At 35.5% G+C, this 22,678-nt stretch overlaps 1 protein-coding gene across 1 annotated transcript in view; it reads left to right on the top strand.

Annotated features, from left to right (window-relative positions):
• LOC145683979 (uncharacterized) overlaps window positions 1-22,678 on the top strand; it is a gene marked incomplete in the record, with an annotated part of 170,982 nt that overhangs the window by 89,651 nt on the left and 58,653 nt on the right. Inside the window, 3 exon segments of the mRNA XM_081755729.1 lie at window positions 31-113; window positions 8,551-10,608; window positions 14,352-14,412. Coding sequence (XP_081611855.1) covers window positions 31-113; window positions 8,551-10,608; window positions 14,352-14,412 — 2,202 coding nt within the window.

Genomic DNA, 22,678 nt, shown 5'->3' with positions numbered 1-22,678 from the left:
CAGACCTGATTGATAATATTCTCTTTCCAGAAGCATCAGAAGAACATGACGAAGAAGCAGACGAGGCCAAAGATGAAGAAAGTAAAGAGGCTGAAGAGGAACAAGAAGATGAGGTAAGTGGAGAAGGTGAGGAGGAGGAGGAAGAGGAAGAAGAGGAGGAAGAGGAAGAAGAGGAGGAGGAAGAGGAAGAAGAGGAGGAGGAAGAAGAAGAAGAGGAGGAGGAGGAAGAAGCAAGTGGTGAAATAGATGAACCACAAGATGAATTGTCAAAGGAGGTAGTGGTGACTGCGTGTCAGTGTTGCTTTTGTAGTCGTGATTCGTCTGTAGATTGGTTATTTGAATTATGTAAATTATTTTGTCTCTTCCCATTCCTAACAAGCTTTAACAGAATAACAGTAACAAAAGTTCAACACTCACTTAAACATTCAAGTAACAATCTAATCATAGACGTTTCAGCAGTAAATTTTCACCAGTAAGTTTTTTTTTTTAAGTATGTTGGTCGAAGAACTAAATGTTTGATAACTCACTATCTCTGTAGAAGTAGTAATTGGTAAGTTAGTTAAGAATTCCTCTTGGGTTTTCTTGCTCCATAACCTGTGTTCTCTTCCCATTACCTATATTTTGACTTGAAGTGAATAGAACGTTAACATGTACTTCAGTGCACAAAAAACAGTAAATCATTCCACCAGTCCAACATAGCGTATACGTAATTTAATACTGCTTCTGAAACATCTGTACTAAATCAATTGATAAGTCGAAAACAGTCGATTGTTGAGTAACTCATATTTTTTCATACTGTGAATAAACATATTGAGACTTAGTTTTCATCTGTATTCTAAAAGAACTTGGTCGACTTAGAAACTCAAGAGCAATGCTTAACTCAACAATAACAACTATTTCTGCAGAGAAGATTTATCACAATTGTATTGCTTCGAGCAACGTAAGTGCTTAAAAAAAAATTAAATTAAAAAAAAGGCTGAATCGTTATGACTGGGCCCTTACTTGGATCTTAGGTAAGTGTTGAGCTTATTGTTATTAGTTGATGTGAATCCTGTTGTTTCTTTAGGCTAAAACGGATTTGTAGAATATGCTAGATTGTCAAGGGAAAACTATATATTCAATACATATTATTTAATCAGAGGCTTTAAAACGTAAAGGGACTCGGTTCAGTGCTTGCAAACTTATTAAAAGTAAGGCACCTCTGTTGGTCACAATTGGTAGAGTACTCGGGAAATGTTGACGTCTGTGGTACGTATTGACAACCCTAATATTTTTCACGTAAAAGAATATTTTATTCACACCTAATTTGTTATTACTATTTTTTTTTTTAACTAATGCACTAATATAGAGAACAGCCAGTAATTAGAAACTGTATGCTGACTGCTGTAATACAGATGTAGCACGAGAGGTGACTATCCACGTTTAATTTGACGACACTGAATAATCACTACTATCGAAATGGCTTGTAGCGTCTGTGGTATGCAAGTGTTGGTATAAGCGATAGAAAAGGCTGAGTATGTGCTTGGTGCTTGAATATGCTAGAGTTTCATCAGTAACCGTTGTTCAGAGACATTTCGAGACAGGATTTGGTAAGAAAGCACCCACCAGCACATCTGATGTGGATGAAACAATTTGAAATGACACTGCGTATACAAAGAAATGTGCACTGGACGGCTCTCGGTCAGCAAGAACTTGTTTATTCTTTAGATCTCTGCAGCGTCATGAAAGGGACCCACATCAAACATCTATGAATATCTGTGATCAAATGAGTTCACTAAACGACTTAGAGTTTACCTTTCATGCCACTTTCGCGTTTCCACAATGAATTAATTACAGCAGCCACAAGTAACGTTTCCTCGTGTATCATTCATTTTGAATTTCCGTTACATTACTCAGTTAAAAGCAGTCTGGCCAGCAGTAGTGCTTTTGTGGAATATAACATAAAGCATTTTTAGATCGTATTAATATAGGACAACAAAACTTTTCCGCAATTTCACGTGAGAAGCTGCCTCGACGTTATCTTCTATTAAGGGCATTTGCTCGATACGTGTTTAAATCGGGTTGGACTTCCACTGGAAGTACACAAGTTCAGATTGCACGTAAATATATACGTTCTAATTTTGCATAGGCTTTACGCTAAACAATGAGTAAGGAAATTAAAAGATATATGTAATATATTCATTAAGTATCATGTGTTTCAATTCCGTATTCAAGTTAGTTCCATACTGTTATAACGCAAACAGTTACATTATAACGTATCTTGCGAGACAGATTGTTTGGTTTTCTGGTAATTAGCGTGTTGTATATGTGTTAAGAGTTGTTTTACCGATAGAATGAATATTTACTAATGTCGAGTATTCTTCGGCGTCGATATAACTTACAAGTAATAAATTCCTCTCGATACAACTAGAAACCAGTGGAGTTCCATGTATTTGATCGCACTTTGTCTTTCGTACTGTGGGTATCTGTAGTAGTTTATTTCGTTCATGTCACGGATCACCTCTCATTCAGTAGGAGTCCGATATCTTTTTAATTACGATTGTAATACATTGAAACAGAGAATCCTCGAATCAAATGAATTAAATAAAAATTTGTATAGATTACTGTAAAGTAACCAACGGTTATAATCATGGCTTGAAAAAAATGTACCTGGTCTAGTAAAATGTATCTCGCTCTGGTAAAAGACGTAAACACAAATTTCCATTATTTTTTAAAAAGCATTGTTTGTGTGTTACTTAGAAAGTACGTAGAAATGGTTTTTGATTTCGGCTAGTAAATACAGGAATAAATTCAATAATGCTCAGGAAAACAACATTTTAATAGTAAAACAGTTTGCAAACATTTTCACCGTATTAAAAATGTGTGAGAAGCTATCTAGCAGACAGTAGCCGTCATGAGCTCCAGATTGTACCCAGCTTAGATACTAAAGAAGCAGTTCTGTGTATTAAATAGCTTAGTCCTGTGTAGCAAGTACTCATCACCACTTTATATTGTCAATTGAGTCACTGAGTATATCACCACGTTATATTACTGAAGATACACATGTATTTTCCATTATTAAAACGAAACCTCCTGTGCATGCCGTAACCATACTCTTCTTCCTCCTCGTCCTCCTGGGAATGTGATGTGATTTCAGTCATTCCTTGCCTCATGGTGTAATTGTTCTTTGTATGCTGTTTTTATATATATATTTACGTGATAATCATGAAGCAACTTAGTGAAAGACCTTAGCTTTCAAGTTATTAATCAGTGTGTGAAAAGAAAGTATGCCAAAAATATTTTTTTAAAAGTCTGGTCTTATTGCTTCCCAAACTTAACCTGATAGAGCCTGAATTTTTTGTGTGCAGTTTTTTTGTTAATTTATACTTGAATATGTTAATTGGGCCTCATACATCACAAAAATACCATTGCATCTGAGAAAATAATTTTTGGTGTCCATATGGTCACGCTAGGCCTTCGTGATATATAAATGCAATAAATAACACTACAGTAGGGTTTAAAAACTATATTTTCCTTACATTTCTTTCACTCAAATTTATTCCCATTGTCTTGGGAAAATGACAACAATAGTGTGTTTAATACTTCTTAGTATGGAAATTGAAAAAAAAAAAAAAAAAAAAAAAAAAAAACAAGGAACACAAAGATCAACATCACATTTTACACATGCTGTACGCCCCACTGTTGAACAATTTTCTGCAGCACATCTTCTTCGTTTGTAGCCAGGAACAGGAATAACTAAATGGCCAATATCATGAAATCTCACTGAATCGGATATTCTGTTTCCAGAGAAACTCAGTCTGGATACAACTGGACGTCCAGCACCTCTTGGAGACGAACCAAATGCAAGTTTATAGTATTGAGCAATTTCTCTTCTAAATTCAAGTTGACTGAAAGTTGAACCAGCATTGAGTGATATCTGCCATGCATTATGAAATGATACATCCAACAGCCAAGTGAAGATTGACCACCACCATTTATTTTCCCTAATACCAATTCTATAGTATTTTATGTTCCTATCCATTCGATCTGTGCCCCCCATAAACGTATTGTATTCTCCGATCAAACGTGGACGAGTTACTGTGATCTCTTTCTTGGCAGACCTGGAATATCTTTTTACATTTCCTAGTGGGAAAACACCATGAACAGTGGATGCGACTGTGACTACTGAATTGTCATGCCATCTTGAAATGACTACATCATCTTCACTGCCTCTATGTTTGTAGTAACCTCATTTCTGCTTCTTGAATTCAGATGACATTGGGAAATTGCATTCTTTGGGAACCGTGTTTTCGCGTATAGTACCAGTTACAGCATATTCATTAAGGACTTTAGGTGTAACAGAAGTGGTACGCTTGTAAAAATATTGTTGAAATAGAAACTGAATAGTAATTTTTAAGGACACTTGGAAATTCATCTATAATACATAATAGAGGAGCGTCTGCTTTTCCAAATTTTTGTTCATATTCTGCTATGCATTGCAGATTTTTGGCTTGGTACACATCAAAGTTGATTAGGTATCCATTTGGGCTATTGAGGCACCAAACATTGTACCCGAAAAGCACTGGTTTTCCTTTGATAAATATTTTACAACCATGTCTGCCATAGTATGCTATCATTGCTTCGTCAAAATTTATTAGCTGCGCCTGAACAAAATGTTTGATGCAATTACTTTTCAATTTATTCATTAGTGAGCGTAGTTTCCAAAGTTTATCTGATTCACTCACCTTGTTGTTGTCCGCAAAATGCAAAAACCTCATTATCTGAATAAACCTATCCCTTCTAATTGCATTGTGTACCATTAAATTTCTAATTTCAGTCCCAGAATTTCAATAATATCTCTTACCTGGAAGTGTATTATACCGTGACACAAACAAAACACCCAAACATATTTTCAAATCTTCTTTAGAGGCATAATCGAATATATCTTCATCAAAGAAAAATTCAAAGAGTTCAACAGATTTGAAATCAGTATATTTTGAATAATCTCCCTCGGGGAATACAGGCAGCGAATTGCTGATATCGTTTTGTGTCCACTTTTCCCTGTTATCACACTGATTCCGCTTCCGTTTCTTTGAAATACTACTTTCCTCCTTCTCTATGTTTTCACTCCCTTGTTCCAGATTCTCTCCCTCCTTCTCCCCATAAATCCCTCCCAAACGTATGCCGTTGGAAAATACTACTTCTGCCAAAGCGTTGGGTTGTTTCCTACTTAGGTTGTCTATCAAACCGCCAACATCTTCATCTGCCGAATCCTCGTCAGATAAAACATTTGATTCTGGAGGCTCAATAAATATACACTCTATTTCTCCATGGTCTATTCCATCCGGTTTCTGAAGTTCTTCCAATACTTCATACACTATTAAGTACCTGGAAATGCGAAGGAACAGTTTTTCTTAGGACGGAAAAATTATGATTTGCCAAGCCTTATTGCTACTACGAAAGCCTAGCGTGACCATGTGGTTACATGAACGGTACATAGCTCTGCACAACGTTCATGTATGTTTCTTAACACAATACATTATTTACCTCAACGCCGGATTTCTTTCTGAATCAAAACACACAATAATTGGAAATTTGTTAACAACAATGTAATGATAAAATGAATTCTCACCTTTTATTCTGTGCCATTGTTGCAACTCTAGAAGTAGCAAGATTTTCAGATGCACGTAACTTCACACTAAACAAGGGAATCTCAAGATTGATATTGAAATCGTGTCAAACACATCATAAGCTGAGAGTTGACAGCGATACATGTGAGTCTATGTGAAACTAACCAGAGGAAAACAATTTGAAGGTCATTGCGCGCAATGTGACCGTATGGTAACGCAAGGTCATACCAGGTTAATATTTAATTTATTTACAACCGTACATATAAGAGTAAAAAAGTACGATGGCCTGGAATTGATAGAAACTTTATTGCATGTTTACCTTTATTCCTTCCATGTGTAATGGTTTTAGAAACTACTCTATAATATCGGTAACTTTAAGAAGGATAATTTAAAATATACTTTACTTATTTTTCTGTCAAAGATCTTTACTTTATTATTCATTCACATATATTTGTATTTAATATGTATTTAAAAGTACTGAAAACAGTTACATATCAATTATAAGAGTTTCCAGTTCATAAGTGCAGTAGAATGGTATATGGCTAGATGGTAAAGTAATTTCTTACCTATTTTTCTGTGACATTTTTAACGTCCCTTCAAAATGAAGTCGGTAATTACTATACTATAAGTACTGTTACTTATTAAATGAGATTAGAGATTCTTTACAACTGATTATTACGAAGAGTACCGGTACTTTCCATAGCGTACAAAATGGTTGATCTGAATCCGTATATAAATGTTCGGTTTTGTATAAAAGAATGTATCCATATGGGATAGAAATTACGCTTATTTTATATGCAGGTTACTCCGTTATATTAGTGGAACTACAATAAAGTACTGCCTTCTTCAAAATTTTATTTATACCATTTGGTTTAAGACTAGGATAACATATTACATCTTCCGTAAGTCCCATTTTCGTTGAAGCACAGCATTTGTGATAATTCTTATAGATACGCAACATGTAAAAATTCACTTTAATTCTCCCGAGAAATAGTAGAAGCCCGGAAGTTGATCAGTGGTACTTTCTCATTTGGCGATTGGCGAATGCTGTTGTTATTGAAATGTAGTGCGCATAGTCCTAAGTTCCGTTCCCGGGTTTTGACTCAGCAACAGAATGACAGTTGAGAACCATTTGATATAAAAAGTAACGAACTCTAGATAAGAAAGCTATAGATAATATGTTTGGAACCGATAAATCAATTTCGGAACAGAGTTCAACTATGCCATCTGACCAGCCGTACCTCTCTCTCGTAACGTTAGAGAGTAATGTACAGGATGAGTCAAACGACAGGTTACGTTGGGATTAATAGTTTGTTGGGAATTACAGATTTACAGTGTACATCTTCAACACCAATACATGTTTAAAGTTTCCAGTTCCTTCAGATTTTGGATGATCTGAATTTTAATTGACTGGAGCACCTTTAAATTACCCCACAGCTAGAAATTTTTCGATTTACAGTTTATATTAGGATTTACAGATGTATAGTATACACCGTCAGCGTCAATACATTTAATTAAAGTTTCTAGTTCCTTCAATGTTGGATGATATGAATCTTAATTGACTAGAGCTCTTATTTAAATTACCCCAAAGCTAGAAATTCGTCGATGGCATGTTTTAAGACTTCTTCGTCACTGAATAAAATAGTTGATCCAAAGTCAGAGTTTTCATTGATACAGTCTCGTGCTCGCTCACTCAGAATTGTACGGAATGGTCAGAATCATCTTCACTGAAATATTGCAACATTTGAATATAGTGTGGATACCTCTTCTCGTTGTGTAGAATGCGACACACTTTCAGTTTGCTTAACACCGTGTTTCGTCGACAAACGTTAGGTGCTGTAGAGTCTTCTACAAAATTACAAGAATCTCAACCAACAGTTGTTGCTTCACCTGTAAAAGGTGAAAAATCAAAGAACTCAGCAGAAAAATCGCAATCCCAAGTAAAGCAGAGGAAGCAAAGTCTCGTGTAGTCTTGCATGAGATACAAAAAGAAAAAGCTAAATCTAAAGTTGACCCCACACCGTAGAAAATAGAAGCTACCACTTCAAAGACTCCTCAGTCAGCTTCTAAAGCGAAAGAATCCATCCATTCTGAAAATACAGAAAAAGTAAAACTACAAAAGTTCCTCGGAAAGTAAATACAACAGCAAACCAAAAAAGGAATCTTCGAAACAGAGATCAAAATCCGATGAAGGATCACCACGAAAAAATCTTAAACAACTTATTAAGGATAACCAGGTAACGCCAATGAAATCCTAGATGTCCAACTGAGCACAGACATCTTGGAGCGTTTTGGTCTCCCAGTACGTGGGTTGTTATACAGGCTACTAGTTAAAAGGCTGTATCAATGTATCCGTCGCGTTGTGTGTGAATAGCACACTATCTTCGTGTCTACGGTTAAATTCCTCTACATCACCTATGGGGCTGCGGCTGCTACCCAGGAAAAATTAACTTCACTCTGTCATTTTGCATCAAAGATTTGGTTTATCCACACAGCAGTACACAGTGATCTGAAAGCATAAAAGGAAAAATTCCTACGTAACCTGATCTTTGATTCATTCTGTATAGTATTTAAACCTGTGTTTGTGTGTTCCATTTCTGTCAAGCATGCTGACAGATCAGCATACATTTACCACTAATAGAAGAATTTTTAGGTGTAAACCTGCTATTGTAGTCAGTTAGGCGAAAGTTTACGTAGTTCTGAAATTGCATGAACAGAGCTGAGTTCTTACCTGAATTGAGGATTATTTGTCGTTACATAGATTATTCATCATGCCTTAAGTTCCATAAATGGTTAAAAAGATGAAATGGTAAGCTTCACTTTTGTTTGTGTGTGTGGATGCGTTTACATTTTTTAAATAATCTTAGTAATAGTAATATTAATCTTGCATGTTTATGTTACTAGTATGCTGTTTTTAATTAACACTTATTAACATTGCTAGGTCAGAATTCAGCATGACACGAAGACAAGAACATTTCAACGACAAGCAGCTGCACGAAGCAAAGTTATAGATAAATCAACTGAGAAGGAAATGAAGAACCTTCTTTCAGACGTTGAAACTTTAACTCGTGAAATAGAGAAATTAAGTGTAAAATCAAGTATAAGTGACTTGCCGCACATACATAGTGAAATAGTACAGCTATCTAATACTATTACACACAGACTCTCTATTGATGAGGTACCTGTAACGTTGGAGAAATTGAAAGAACTGAAACTTAAAGTACAAGATTTGTTACAAAATATTCTTGGTAAAGCTAAAAAAGATTCCCAAGCTATGGAAAAACCTGTGAGAAATGATAGTACGAAGACTAAAGTAGTTAGTGAAGAAAGTGTAACACGACCTCCTTTGAAAACCTCTTCTGCTAAGACAGATAGATCATCGGAAACTAGTAAATCAGAAAAGCCTGAAATTGTGCCTTCATTATCTCAGGAAGCAAAAGTTGTTAGAAAACCTGTCAAACCAGAAGGTGACAGTGAAACAGTTAAAGTAAGTACTACTGCGAAACCGTCTATATCAGACAATGAAGAAATTTTAAAATCTGGTGAGGAACCAATTATAAAACAGAAAGAACCGTCCCAGTACACACCAAAAGACCAAGCAAAAGAGTTGCCAGTTACAAAATCAAAAGCTCAACAACAGACCACCGAAGCTTCAATTAAACTGGAAACGAGAGTGGACCCTTCGAGAAAAGAAGAGCCAACAATGAAGCCTGTTGCGTCAGAAGTCCAAGGGTCGACGAAAAAATTAGAACCACAGGCAGTTAAAGCAGCTGAGAAAAAAGAGGAGTCAAAATCTTCTGAAAAATCACAAGAATCTCAATCACCAGTTGTACTGGACCAACCTAAAGTTGTTACAGAATCTCCAAGTATAAAACGAAAAGAATTTCAGCCAAGTGCTTCACCGATAAAAGATGAAAAGTCAAAGGAATCAGCAGAAAAAATTGCAACTCCAAGTAAAACAGAGGAAGCAAAGTCTCGTGTGACCTCGCCAAACGAGCAGTCAGTCAACAGAAATATACAAAAAGTAAAATCCCAATCTAAAGTTGACCCGACACCACAGAAAGTAGAAACTACCGCTCCGAAGACTCCTCAATCGGTTCATTCTGAAAAATCAAGGGAATCAGCAGAAAAGATTGCAACCCACACTAAAGCAGAGGAAGCCAAGTCTCGTGTTTCCTCGCCAAACGAGCAGTCAGTTGACAGAAATATACAAAAAGAAAAATCTCAATCTAAAGTTGACCCGACACCGCAGAAAGTAGAAGCTACCACACCGAAGACTCCTCAGTCAGCTTCTAAAGCTAAAGAATCCGTCCATTCTGAAAGTATACAACGAGAAAGTAAAACTGTAGAAACTCCTCGGAAAGTAGATACAGCATCAAAACAACAAAAGAAATCCTCGAAGCAGGGAACTAAACCCGATGAAGGATCACCACGAGAAAATCTTAAACAACCTATTAAGGACAATCAGGTAAAGCAGAATAAACCACTAGATGTCCAATCGAGCACGGAGAAATCTAACGTTAAGGCTGAATCAAAAACTGCAGAGTCACGCTCTGCAACGGAACATGATCAGCGACAGTCACGAAATTATAAAAAGAGTACTGTGTCTGAAACCTCGAAAGCAACAACACAATCGCCGTCTTCAGAACTTCATGACAAGCGTACATCTGAAGTGCCTAATTCTTCAACTAAGCAATCTCAGGTAAAAACTCAACCCCTTACAGACACCAGCAAAACAAAGAGTTCATCTGAACCAAAACATGACCGGAATAAGAGATCGGTACAGGAGGAATCAAAAATTTCCTCTCCTGAAGTGAGTAGTGCAAATATCGACCAACGTTCAAAAGTTAAAAAACCTGTGAAGACTGAACAAGCAGGCACACCACAAAAGGATATCCCTTCACAGTTCTCCCAAGAACAAGTCAAAAAAGAGGATGCAAGAGTTTCTTCTCAAAAACCTACGTCCTCTAAGGTGCCTTCAGGTGCGTCAACAAGAAAGGTAGGTTCAGGTATATTTTTTTCTTAAATACATATATATATATATATATATATATATATATATAAAGAATGTTTGACAAGAATTGTCCTAAACTTCTAGTAAGTACACGACTCTTCGTGATTTGTCCTTTCTTTTAGTGCTTTAGATAGTCAATCAATCAATCAATTTTCAATAAATTTACGAACATGAAATTTGCATAGTTTTGACTATATATAATATATGTTACATATACTGACACACTTCGAGCATTAACCCTTTGTAATCCAATTCTTTTTGCCACTGTCATACTCTCCAGTTCGTATTTATATCCTCATCACTTTCACACCTTTTTCTTGCCATTTTCGGACAAACAAAAACCACGCGAATACAACTGTTCACATTAAAAAAAAACAGGCGGTCGAGAAACAGAAAGAGTATCGTATAATCTGCGCTGTCTATTGGTTAGAGTTCGCCTTGCATAAGCACGATTCCCATTGACCTGGAAATCCTGGCAAAGTCAGGGAATTTAGCTAGCTCGTAAAAAGTTCTGCAAGAGTCCGAGAATATCACGAAAAGCTGAAAAGATCTGTGAAAGAAGCAATTTCAAGCACAAACCTTTACTTCTCGGAAGCCATTTTTCTTTTTGCTTTACCTGACTATTTGGTAGAGAATATTTTATAAAATAAATTAGTTTCGCAAAACTTCTCTACTGGCACGCACGTAGATACTACATGCTTAGATGAGAAAGCACTTGGTGGAAAAAAAAAGTTGCTTTTTCACATTATATATAGACCTGGAAGTTTGTAACTCAAAATCTGGAAAAATCAAAGAATTCGTGCCCGGCAAGTAAGAGAACCCTGATAAAGGAAACGCATCAGGCAGGCTTTATCAGAGCGTATAAGGAAGGCAACAAATAATCATGTCGAACGTCTTCCAACATTGGAATAGAACAAGAAAATAATTGTGTTGAACGAGGTCTGACATAGGATCGGAGAAATTTTCCAGCGGTTTTAGGTAAATACCTTCTCGGGATAGTGTGTTTTTTAAAGCAGAATTACTGTTACAATGCATTGTTTAAGGGAAGGTAATGCTGTTTGCGAAATTGTACTAGCTGGATATTATAGTTGCAAGAGTGAAACGTATCTACAAGTAAAAGTTTGTACTAACGTATGGTTCATCAGTAGTAAGACAATGAATCAGTAATGCATCTACTGGTTAGTGCTTTCTTCCCAGCACTCATAGATATTGCGTTGTCCTTTTTGTCCTTTTTTTTCTTTATTCAAAATCTTTCGAATAATATCACTGGAATCCCTTCGTGTTTACCTCCTTCATTTTACCTTACGTAGGATGAAATATTTTGTCCTCATGTCTCGAAGTCACGCGTGTCTCAACAGTTTACCACATTACATTTTTTAAGAATAAGTTCAAAAAAATGGGATGACTTATACGTTGATATCTTTATTGCTTCAATTTCAGTAAGTTTCCCCGATTATTCTATATTGATGTCGAGTTTAGACGAATTTTCTATGAAATGTACGGAAGGAAGAACGCGAAATACTGCCTTCAGTTACACGTAGGGATATTTGCTAGTTTCAAATACAAGAGCGTGTGCTAAACTCAATGTAAACTTTCCGAAGTGGTTGAAAACTTAATATTTATGAAATATCAACAAAAATGTTATTAATGACTTTTTACTTCATACAATAAGTGAGATGTAAGATTTTGTTGATTGTTTAAAATCAAAACAATGATGACAAACTTCTTTAGGTGAGATAATTAATAATAATGATCGCAGTTTTTCTGACGCTTGATCACGCAGAGTGGGAAGAAAGAAGAGGAAAGACCTTAAAAGAAAAAGGTGTTGCTAATTAACGTCAGATAAGATACACGATTGATTTCAAGTTAATGAAGTGTTAGTACAATTCTTTGTTGGAACTCTAAGTTAGTGTGCAGATCCAAGGTGACCCTTTCTAACAATAGAATTTTGGTTATGTTTGATATTGCATTTGGCAATGGATTGTGATTTAACAAGACATAGTGTGGCACTTTTTTTTTTTTTTTTTTTAACATGTTATCATGCCATAATAACGCAAAATTTATCTTGCAGTGTGTTGGGAAACAAATAATCACATAAAGCACCTGTTGAATGGTTCTGTTATAAACTCAACTGAATCTCGAAAGTTAGTGCGCAAGTATGATTAATCCCTTGATGTTATTTATTTTATTTTTCCGTTGTTTTTTTTTTTTTTTTTTTTCTCGTTTTATTTATTTATGTTGGGTTACTGGGAAAAAGTGTTTAATGAAGTAGCTTTTTAACTCCGAGGAAAACAAGAGAACTTAAGTGTATAGTGTATGCAGGATTCAAGCTGACTAATGTATTACGAGGGTAGGTCAAAAATTATCCGCAATTTTGACATTACTCTTCTTACGTTGTTCATACTGACCTCTGTTCTCATTTATTTTATTATGGTGTTGTGGTCATGCTACGAAAGCTTAATCCTAATTCCTCCATCTGTATTCCTTTTGTTGCAGATAAATCATGGCCGCTCCATTAGAAGTTTACACCAAAGAGGAACAACGAGCAGGATTCGATTTTTGTGCTCGAAAGATATATCAAAAACCATGACTAATTTCCAGACGATGTGCCACTTTATCAGTAGTCACTCGTCTCTCTAACAGAACCATGTTACTTGCACGCTCAATGTTATCATTTGTCGATGGTCGTCCTGCTCCTTTCTCATGCGTAACACTTGTGACCATTTTTTAATTTTTCAATCCATTCGTACACACTCCGTTGCAGCAAGACACTGTTCCTGTATTATTCGGAAAGTCTTTGATGGATTGCAGCCCCTGATACACCTTCCGATCACAAAGACTGGATAACTGCTCGTTGTCCCTCTGCGAACTTTTAATGGAGCGGCTATAATCTTTCTGCAACAAAAAGACAAATGGAGGAAATACAATCAAACTTTCATAGCATGACCACAACAGCATAACGATAAAATAAACTAGGACAAAGGTCAGTGTGAACAATGTAAGAAGATTTATGTCAAAATTGCGGATAATTTTTGACTTACCCTCGTATTATTGTTAGGATTCCTTAATTATTATCGAGTTTCATGCCTGAGCATCGTTAATTAAACATATTTGTTTTAGTCAGAATTTCATCTAAATCACTCATAGTATCCGGAACATAACTTGCCATACGTACTTAAGTATATCAGGAAGTTGCTTTTGTCATTTGAAGAAGCTTGTGTCACTGTGGTTCAGTAGTAGAGCACTCACCTCTGGTGCGTGGGTCCCTGGTACGATCCCAACTCCCGCCAAGTGGGTTTTGTGGAAGACAAATATTGTGTGCGTGAGTTCTCTCGGGTTTCTCCTGTTCCTCCCATTTTCTTCACTCCATTGTTTCATCATCATCATCATCATCATCACATCTCCCTTAGCCTTGATGGTATATTTTTGGGGAAGGGCTAATATTACAAGCAATTTGAAAAATGCTAGGACTTACTTTTTGGTCAGGTCTTATTTTCTGGGAAACACGGTAGATAATCCTTCTCTTTTTAATTTTTCTTAGCCACCGTGATCAATACTCCAAGGGAAAACCGAAAATTAGAAAATGCAAGGGTTATACAAGAATTAAAATTCAAAAGTGAATAAAAATTGAATCAATTTTTTTAGTATGCTTCTATACTGATGGTATATTACAACAGTTAGGATGTTGTTTATTAACCACTTCGACTTAAAAATGTTATGCTTTGCAGGAAAATGCTGGACGTGACGACGATGTTGACGATGATGAAGAGGAGGATGAGCCTTCTGGTGGTGAGTAATTGTTTTATTCTTATACGCCTATATTCGTAGTTTTATTGTTTTCATAACTGCATTAAGGTCGCTGGAAAGTCCATGTAAATACAGCACTTGCATAACGAAGTCCTTACAACAAGCCCGGAATTGTGTGTTCAAGTAAGGAATTTGAGGCTTGGTGTGTTTAAAGAAAACACCATTTCAGCATGTTACTATCGATAAATGTATTATGCATTGTGAACTATATCCATTCTGAAATGCCTGATTAAAATAAATTCCTAAGTGATTCATGAATCCCTAATTCTGTGTTAAAATCGAATGTTCAGTACATTGTTCTTTGCAATGCATTATTGTTCTAATTTGAGTTATGTTTCAGTTTTCGGAGAACAAGTTCAATTTCTATCCATTTGAGTGGTTTGTATTAGTGCTCTTACCTTGACAGTGTAACATCAATAATTAACATAATCAAAACTGTCATTAAAATTAAATTTTTAAATGTTGATTCCATATTAGGATCATCCAGAAATTAAAAGGTATGCTTGTGTAAACATATAAAACAAGTGATGAGTAAAAGATACTTCATGGATACATAGTACACTTTAACCTAACCTACTTTTCCAAATTGGCGCCATGTAAATGCAGTCACTAATTATAACTTTTTGTCCGATACCGTCCTTCTCAGTTGCGATCAAGTTAGTGACAACGTTCTTGGATCGCCACAACCATAACACACTTTAAACCTGTGTGAGAAAATTGACAATTCCTGTGTGAAGTATAATGCGAAATTTAAATGTTACAATGTTCCTTTATCCAATGAATATCACTTATACCTGCAGCTTAGAGCACTTCTATGTGGTACACACTTCCCAACTGATAATTGAATGAAGTGCATTTGGTTGAATATCTTGTGGAACTAAGTGTAACAATGGTACAATAAAAGCCACTACGTAACTATGAAAAGTGCTTGGATTATATGATAGCTATGTGGAAAAGTAGAGTTACAATATTTGTCAAATAAATCTTCATATATCACTTATTTTGCATGTTTTCGCTTTAAAAAAAATAATAATAAAAAAAATATGTACTTCCAGGACAATACTCATATATAAAAATCTAACATTTTCAATTTCCTCGTTATACCATATTCTGAGAACGTATACCTGGCACCAATCTCAGTTTTTTACAGCAAATTTTAAATTAAATTATTTAAATTCTAAGTGAAAAACATAATTCCCCGTTTCTACCACGCACTCATTGTGTTATCTGCTCCTAATCATCAGATTACCTAATACTAACGAATCATGATACTTCCTCACTAACCTTTTTTCTGTTATTTGTTCAGCTGCACTTTTTCCTATTCGTAATTTCGTTTACAAAAATCATTCGGTTGCCTTTCGTCTCAAGTCATCAAAACTAATCAATATTATCTTGTATCTTTGTAAGTACTCTAGTAATTAAGATTGATTTGCGAAATTATCATTTGATTGTTCTGCGACATATTCTATGAACTTGCAAATACAGTCACTACGCCGTAAGAAGACAGAAGCTAAGCAAACATTTCCTTGGAAGCTTGGAAGAGGGGGAAGTTGAGTGAATTGCTTGTACGAATACCACGTAATTAGTAGCTAGGTGTAGCGTCAGTTCAGACATTTTGAGAGAGCCATGCTGGACCCATTTTCTGTCAGTGTTGAGCACTCGACCAAATAGGGATATGTTGCGATACCGAAACACCAACAAGAACAAGCTGTCACTTGTTCCTGGTTGGCTGCCGACAACATAAGGCCGCTCCTGTAGGCTACCCCCTTACTCATTTTGTATACTTTCCCTAAGAGGTGCAGGTGAAGTCTGCTCGGAAACCAGGAAGAATTCAACATGTTTACCATATGTTGGATTGGTATCCCTCTGTATAGCTGCCATACACTTAGGTCGCCCAGTGCGGGGTTCATCACAAAGGCTTAGATCTCCCGACCTCAACTTCTGGAACCATTGCCTTAAGGTGCACTCTTTCACAGCATCGTCCCCAAATACCTTACGTTATGTACGCGTAACGTACCTGTCTTGCCGCATGCCGATAGTCACACTAATCCCCATCATTTTTCTGGCGCGTTAGTCACTTCGTTGCCTCTCTGTGAACGCTTCCTCAAAAATGACAAGAACTCTTTTGGTTACCTTGTACTTTAGACTTATAGACTGTGTTATGCATAAGTATGTAAAGTCCTTGTGTATACTTGCATGCAAAGAAACATTGTAACTATTTCAAATATAAAACAACACAAATCAAGTATCAATCTGAGTATGAAAAACAGGAATCTGTGATACAAAAAGTGTAATTATCCTATAATGGAATGTTTTCCACCATTTTCATTAGCGTTCTTCCTGTATAAATTCCTCTCTTAGCTACTTTTTTTAATTCAAATTCATTATATATTACAAATTTTAGTAAAGAAGAAAATATGAGAAACGGACCGCCATACGAACGCTTCGGTTTTCTTTTTCTTTCTTTCTTTCTTTTTTAAAACTGAATCATGGCGTTCTATTGGAGTATTGATTAAAAATTTATTTATGAAATGTGAAGAGACTTGCTAAGTGGAATTTGGAGATCGTCCTATGAAAACTTAGTTCAAGTATGAAATATGAACAAATTCGTTAGAGCCGTTTCTGATAACATGGTGGCAAGAAAACGCACTCTAATCAGCAAACACACTTAAATATTTTTTGTGATATGGAGAACAAAATATAAGAAAACAACCTAATGATTCTTAATTTGAAAATGTTGTAATAGCTTAATTGCCGTAATATGTTACTCTGTCGAGCTGGATATATTTTCAGTGACATGTTGCTCTTTAAAAAAAAAAAAAAAAAAAAAATCGTAGAAACATCTTAATACAAATTTATCTTAATACCAAAAAAAAAAAAAAAATCATACTTGAAGACGAAGAGGTTAGCGGAGGACCGTGGAGCATGGAAGCTTCTCAGCTGCTGCAAGTGATCTGCCAATAAGGGCAGAATACCTAATGATGATGAATACAAATTTATAAAGCACATTGGTTTCTTGTGTTATATCTTTATTTTTTTCTATGTGCTATACCATGAGGTTAATAGGATGTGTGTTTATGAAAATATGAACAAGATTATTAATATAGCCGTACTTTCTGGTCTAATGACTATTTTGGTGTATGTGATCCCATGTTCGGTTCCCGGTAAGAGCCGTGAACACTTAACTATGGTTCAGATTTCATCTTAAACTATGGATCGTCTTATATTGTTCTGGTGCTGAAAAAGTACGCTAAACTTCAATAAATAAAACATCGAATTTTAAAAATAATTAGGAAAATGTTTGGCTCTTTATGCCTATATATATATGACAAAAATAAATAAATAAATAAATCAGCATGAAGGAAATTCAGATAAAATGGGAATAGTGTCATCACAAATTTCATTCGAAAATTTTGGCTAGCAATCACACTTTGCTTCTCAAAATGTAAATGCTCAAGTGTAAAGTAAGAAAGTAAAGTAAGAATGTAGTGTTACCTCAAGAGCAGCTGAACTCTAGGATATGTGAAGTGCCATACTGACTTGGTTTGTGTTGTAAGTGTGTACTGAATAGCAAATGTGTTCATCTTTTAATTTATAGTGAAAGGTTCTTTTGGTAGAATCAATAATAGTCCGGGATTAGCACTTCACCAGTTTTATTATAAAAATAATTCTCTATAGAACAGTTTACAAAGTTTCTTTGTTAAAATACGAAATAAAGTGTTTTCAAGTAAGTCCCTAGGACACGTAAAGTGGCGTCATGGTTTTTAAGTTAGAAGCTGTGGGTAAGTACGGGAATCCCTTTGCTCAAAGCAGCCTGCAGAATGTGTTATTAAAGGAATCTCCTTAATCCGTAGCGACTGAGAGACGGTTTGTAAGGAACCTCCTTCACTCAATGCGACCCTCAGAAGTGAGTTAAGAATCTCCTCTCAATGCGGCTATCAGAAGGTAGGATGAGGGAACTCCATTGTGACCTCATGAGCAGGTGTTGAGGTTAGCTGATTAGTCGTAAGCTGATAGTTTGGTCCTCTTTTATGGATGACTCCTGGGCTGTTCGTCCATCTTCGGTCTCCTTCGGGTCGGCTTCATGTGTTCCTGTTTCTTCCCTGTACCGTATCCTTATAATCGTGTTGATAAACAATAGCACGTGTTTACAGTTATAACGTGTGTTCGAGGAAGTAATACACACTGAAAGGTGAGGATCCTTACAATAGTAATTTTTGTATTCCTGTTTTGGACAAATTAGTTACGTGATTTCTTCCTAGACAGTGATTATACGTTTTCTCTTACGTAGATAATAATATAATTTGTATGCATTTAAAATTGATCTGTTAGATAAGCGAGTCCTTGACATTTTTTTTAACGTACACTCATGTCCAAAATGATTGTCGCATATCTATAACTGTCTTCTTGTAAGAATATAATTTGATAACGATTTTGCAGGGTACTTTTAATACTGATACTATGTGTATAATCGGGAAGTGTATATTTGTGGTAAATTTCATAGAAAAAGAATTATAAATACGAAAATTAGAATGAGTGAACCAAAATGTTGCTAAATGAACAACAAAGTTTTATTTTCGTTTTATTGTTCTCATTTACGACAATTTTGACATGAAATTTGCCATATACATCTCTTTGCCGATTATACACATATTAACATTATAAGAAATACCGGGCGAATTCATTATCAAATTATATTTCTACTACAACATATTTATAGACATGCGACAATAATTTTGGACATGAGAGTACATCGTGAGAGAGAAAGAAAACGGTAGAGTTCCTTAAATTATATCACTGGATAAACACAGCCATAATAGCAGGGCTCATAGCTAGTCACTTTTTTAAAACTAAAAGTTACTTTTTTTTCCAAGTTGGTCACTAAAAGTTACTTTTTTTCCAATTTGTCACTAAAAGTTACTTTTTTGGAAGATAAAGTGACTTTCTCATGTGATTTGTGTTTTGAATTTGTAGTTTTCTAAGAAAAATATAAAAATAAATTAAAAAAAAAAAAAAAAAAAAACTTGTTACTCATTACTTTTCTGAAAGCTTCAGTACTTGGTGCCACATGTGAAACAGTCAGCTTTATTTTCACTTCAGCTTTTATTCTTTCTAAAGCACAATGGATGGTTGGTGAATGCTTAAGCTCTCAAGGTTGGGTTGAGAACTCTTCTGTGTCTATTATTTCTTCTATCATAATAGTCTTTTAGTTTTCTCGCGTAATAGTTAACGCTCCGCTCAACGTTGTGTGTGTGTGTTTGTGTCTTCCATCATGTTCATCTTGTGTTACGTTTCTTGTATGTTCTTCCTAAGAGTAGGTGTTGAATTTGAATATTTCACAATTTTGAGAACTCTCAATGCTAAGTTTAAATATAATGTCTGGGATGAAAAAATCCGGAAATAGGCCAGAACTGATTCCACTTACTCAGAAGCTTCTTATATCTGCTAAGTCTGCTTACCGTAACTACAAAACATACTTCTTATTGTTCACCGCAACCATAAGTTGGTGGGCAAGATGGAAATTTAAAACTTTTCTCTCGCTTGGGAGAGCAGTTTTATACTTTGGTAAGGCCTCTTCTTCGTAACTGCATCTAGATATTCTTTCCTTGGTCTTCCTCTTCCTGGTTTTCCTTCTGCCTTTCCGTCTTATCAGCGCAGTGATCCAATCGGAGGGTCGAATAAGATGGCCAAGCATGCTGTTTCTTCTTTTTCCTATTCATGATCTGTCGTCCTTCATTAGCTTCCTTTAGTACGTCTTCATTCCTTTTTCTTTTGGTCCATGATATGCGCAGCATTCTGCGCCAACACAGAAAACCTAAGAAAGGAGGAAGCTCAAAAAGAAGTAAAGAAGAAAAGATAGAACAAAACAACAAACAGAGAGGTGATGGAGAAATTGACAAAGGAAAAATGGGCCATGATGAGATTTTGGTCACTTTTTCGTGTGCTTTTGGTCACTTTTGAACTATTTACAAGGGACCAGCCCACTATAATAGCAGTAATAGACCCTGTAATAGCAGTTTCTGTCAAATAAATTAGTCTTGTTTGTGGATTAGGAAAAGCATAAGTAAAACTCCCCCGAGGAGTTCTCTGTAAACCTAAGGGTATCTCAGTCCACCCTCCATCCGTACTCCTAGTAAATAGTACTAAAATTTCTCTCTATTTTAGTAGAATAGTCTTTAATATCGATATATTTGCTATTTTGAAAGCATAGTTCTTCAAATCAATTTTGATGTCAGTTTTGGACTTCTAACTTGGCAAGAATTCAGACTACCTGAGAAACATTGGTTAGTTTACTAAGTAGGTACTATTTTTTACTTTCGAGAGGTGAAGAAATTTTAACGAGCTATTTTTTTGTTTATAGAAGTTTAGCGTCCCTTCCTAGCACCAGTGCGATATGGAACGTGGGCTTGCAGTTTTAGCTGCAATCTGAGAGGCCTTTATGCGTTCAATACTCTCCCACCGAGATTCGAATCTGAGGCCTCGTGCACCAAAGGCACGGGCGCTAGCCATGACACTAACAGGGAGGATAGTATATTATTTGATTTATGCAATACAGTAAACTCTTGCATCAACGGACTTCGGATTTAACGGACAGAATTTGAACCGTAAATGTTTGCTGATTGTGAATATTTCTCTTTGATTATCTTTGATATTAAGGAACAACATTCAACGGGAAAGCATCTAAGGCTTGAAGTTTGTTTTCACCTTTGTAATGCTCAGTTGTATGGAATATTTTGTTATTAATCTGGTATATATATTAAATATTGCACATTTATATAACACAATTTCAAGTGTAATATTCTATTTTAAATATTGTTCAGAATACAACTCGTAACTTAAGAGGCCTAATCACTGCGTAACTTAAAATAGAGCTAATTTTACGATAATTATGTGATATCTTCAAATATAACCCACAAATCTAAATGTGAGACAAGAGCGCCCTAGACAATATTTCGCATGAAGTACCGTTATCACGAGTCACCTAGTAGCTTTCCGTTTGCAGCCATTTATAAAAGCGAAAATAAATGCCGATTTTCTAAACGGCTGGAAATGGAAAACAGATAAGTGAGTCATGATAACGTTACGTAAAATATTGTCTACGTCATGTAAAATATTGTCTAGCGAGCTCTTGTTCCACTTTGTTCCAAATATATCTTTTATATATTTGAAGATATCACATACTTACTGTAAAATTAGCGGTATTGTAATTTCGCCGTGTTGGGGCCTCGTAAGGAACTTCAGAGTTTGCGGACACCTTTTCGCCCCAACTAGTCCGTTGAAGGAGGGTTTATTTTACAACCAAGAAAATGAAAAAGGATGTATGGGAATAATAAGTACCTTTTTAAGTTTAAAATTTAGTCTGGGTATGTTGAGTAGTGTAACCTTAAGATTTCTGCTCGTACGAAAGGATGAACCGTCAGACGGATATACAAAGAAACTCTCGGCGTGCAAAGAATTATGAAACTTGTAACCGTTGAAATGGGTATCATGATTTTCAAATTTTGTTTGCTTTGCCAAGCTTTAATGCAAGCATAATCAAATGTTAAGTTATTTCTATTGCATACTCGTCAAGACAGTAATCAGTCACTTATAAAATAATATATTGCTACCGTTGTCCATTACTTAGAAAACTTAGTACTGTAACTAAGGACATACTAAGTCTGTCCAAAACAAAACGATATTTGCAGTGTCTGTCAAAACGAATAGGATACGAATAATCATTTTTGATGTTGTTAAATACATAGTCTGAAAGATTATATATTTTGCACTATGAAAGTGTATACCTTTTAACTTTTGTGCTCGAGTTTCTTATTGCCGGTACGTTGTTATATTGCCAATAAATTGGCACATAGACAGATCTGATAGAGATATCTTGGTTCTTGAGGGCTAAAAATAATGTTACTAATTAATTCATATCAGGAAATAAGCATACTCACCAGATTGTTTTCCTCATTTTTATGAGTTATTGCTGCCGAAGGAAGTGCGCTCGTCGCACAACCTATCAAACTGAGTTTCATACCAGACTCAGCGTAACTTCACTCATTTGTACTCGTACAGTAGATAGAATGTTATCCAAATACTAAATATATGTTACAGAAATTATAGAGGGGTTTCATATTTTTGACTTCATAATTAAATGTTTTGGTATATGCAAAGTAAGTGATTACTTGTTTGAGTTAAAATAAATTAAGTGGTTCTGTGTGTTCCGTTCACAGTACTGGTTCAATTTAGCTATGGAACTGGTTCG

This window comes from Thermobia domestica, chromosome 4 (genome assembly GCF_964235325.1).
Source record: "Thermobia domestica chromosome 4, izTheDome1.hap1.1, whole genome shotgun sequence".
In the NCBI taxonomy this organism is placed as follows: domain Eukaryota; kingdom Metazoa; phylum Arthropoda; class Insecta; order Zygentoma; family Lepismatidae; genus Thermobia; species Thermobia domestica.
The sequence above is the reverse complement of the archived record's forward strand: the minus strand, read 5'-3'. Positions and strand labels throughout refer to the sequence as shown.